The sequence below is a fragment of the Rutidosis leptorrhynchoides genome, chromosome 4 (assembly GCF_046630445.1).
Source record: "Rutidosis leptorrhynchoides isolate AG116_Rl617_1_P2 chromosome 4, CSIRO_AGI_Rlap_v1, whole genome shotgun sequence".
Lineage (NCBI taxonomy): Eukaryota > Viridiplantae > Streptophyta > Magnoliopsida > Asterales > Asteraceae > Rutidosis > Rutidosis leptorrhynchoides.
Window position 1 is genome coordinate 149,927,848 of NC_092336.1, and position 2,153 is coordinate 149,930,000.

Sequence of the window (2,153 nt, forward strand, 5' to 3'; positions counted from 1 at the left end):
TGAAAAAATTAACATCTTTTTTTTATCGTAATATTCTACATTGATGTTGACATATATTTGATGATTATTGCTAAAAATTCTGTTAACTATAAATATGCAGGGCTCGGGGATTGGAATTACTATTAAAATTGTTTTGATGTCAAAATATGAACCTCTTTTGAAAGTTCAGAATAATTATTTGTTTAAGAGTGAGTGCCTCTATAATAAGCAATCCTTTCAAAGGCAAGTTGATGCATTGGGAACATCTGTGCAAATTGATGCTAACCTATAGGTCAACTATGGTTGATATTCCTGCTTCTGAATGGCGTGGCAGTTCTGGTTTTAACTTCATACCATTCAATGATCTTATTACTTGCAAACTTGCAGAAGGTGTAACTGCAGGTATTAACTCTTTATTAATCAATTTTGACGTTTACTGATTACTATCAAATCATTACTTTTATTTTTATGTCATAAGTTTGTAATATCATGTTTTTGAATTCAGATATAATTGGTAGAGTTACATACATAAGTCCAGAAAAGGCCTATGGTGATTCTGGAGAGGAATCATCCAAGTATATTACTCTTGAGTTGAAAGACTTGGAGTAAGTTTATCAAAATCAATGTTTAGTGAATTTAATTACTTTTTTATTTTCAATTTTTAAAATATTGATGTTTAACATCTAAATGCATATCCTGTTCCACTAAATAGGGGTGCTAATCTAAGCTGTACTTTGTGGTCCAAGTATAAAGATGATTTTTTTAGCAAAGAGAGTAAAAGTAGGTGATAATGAATGTGTTATTTTGCTTATTCAATTTGGAAGGACAAAGAAGTTTGATGGTATCCATTTTTTATTTGTATTTACATCGTCCATAGCCTATATATTAGTATCACTTAATAATTTCATTATTCTATTTTAATAATACTCTGTAACATGTTTTAATGTTTTGTGTTAGAACAACTAACTGTTCGTTTAGATTGGACATTCACACGAATTCTCATTAACCCAAACTGTGTAGAAGCCAATGACTTTATAAAGAGGTAAAATGTTAGTTTACAAACAATTGGACATTCAAATTATATATTGTATTTACACTTACCTAGACAATCTTTAAATTTGTTAATCTTTAATACATATGATAGTTATTTTGTTTTTTTATTCAGCATTTTGGAGACTCATGCAAACTCTGAAGCAACGGAATCTTTGGCACCGTCCTCTGAACCAGCTGAGGATCCGGTTGAAGCTTGGTTTAAGCACACTAAATCTATAGAATGTGTTGATTTACCTTTTTGTGATGTAAACCTTATGAATCATGATTCATACTTTCTATAGTTTGCTTTATCAATTATGAATAAATTATTATGTACTTATATATATTTCTAACATATAATCTATCCTATCATATTTTCAACCACAGCCTGGTGTATATGTCGTGCACGTAAAAATCATTTCTGTGCTCCCAGATGATCCATGGTGGTACATTGGTTGCAAGAAACATCACAAGAAGGCCAGCCCTGAAGTTGAAAATATCGACTTAACTTTGGATGTCGATGCACAGTTAGCTCTACCTAGAAAGTGTGTTTCAAATCCAAGTGTGGCACTTAGGTACAAAATACATCCAATAATCTGCTCACCTTTTATAATTGGTTTCGTTTATTTGAAAACAAAATATCGTTCGGATAATGTTTATTTACCATCATGTAGGTACAAAGTGAGTGTTCGTATTGAAGACTTGACCGACACAGCCACCGTTACTTTGTTTGAGACTCAAGTTTGTAAATTTGTTACTAAGTCAGCATATGAGCTACAAATATCTTTACCGAATGGCCACGATTTTCCAGATGATTTGGATGTTCTTATTCGTAACAAGCTTTTGTTCAAGTTGGATGTGTCCAACTACAACGTAACTAGCGTAAATCCAAACTACACTGTGAAGGATGCAATGTCAGAAGCTGAGTTTGTGGATAAATATAAGACTAAACTTGAAGCTCATAAGGTCTTTTGTTAATAATACTTATGGTTTCATTAACATCATGTGCTTAATTTCTGTTTTAGTCTTCCCATTCTACTAATTGTTGAACATTTGTTATATCACTTTTAGGCTATGAATGATGACAGGACGGAAAATAGTCATGATGCAAAACCTACTCCTTCTGTATGCACTAATTCTCA

The 2,153-nt window shown here is 31.8% G+C and overlaps 1 protein-coding gene across 1 annotated transcript in view; it reads left to right on the forward strand.

Annotated features, from left to right (window-relative positions):
• Positions 1–278: 278 nt before the first annotated feature.
• The window catches only part of LOC139841130 (uncharacterized), a 2,149-nt gene continuing 274 nt past the window's right edge, over positions 279–2,153 (forward strand). Inside the window, exons 1-8 of the mRNA XM_071831363.1 lie at positions 279–381; positions 485–584; positions 692–759; positions 937–1,021; positions 1,145–1,277; positions 1,399–1,586; positions 1,686–1,977; positions 2,083–2,153. The exon at positions 2,083–2,153 is cut by the window's right edge and continues 4 nt beyond it. Coding sequence (XP_071687464.1) covers positions 279–381; positions 485–584; positions 692–759; positions 937–1,021; positions 1,145–1,277; positions 1,399–1,586; positions 1,686–1,977; positions 2,083–2,153 — 1,040 coding nt within the window. The remainder of the gene's footprint in view (positions 382–484; positions 585–691; positions 760–936; positions 1,022–1,144; positions 1,278–1,398; positions 1,587–1,685; positions 1,978–2,082) is intronic.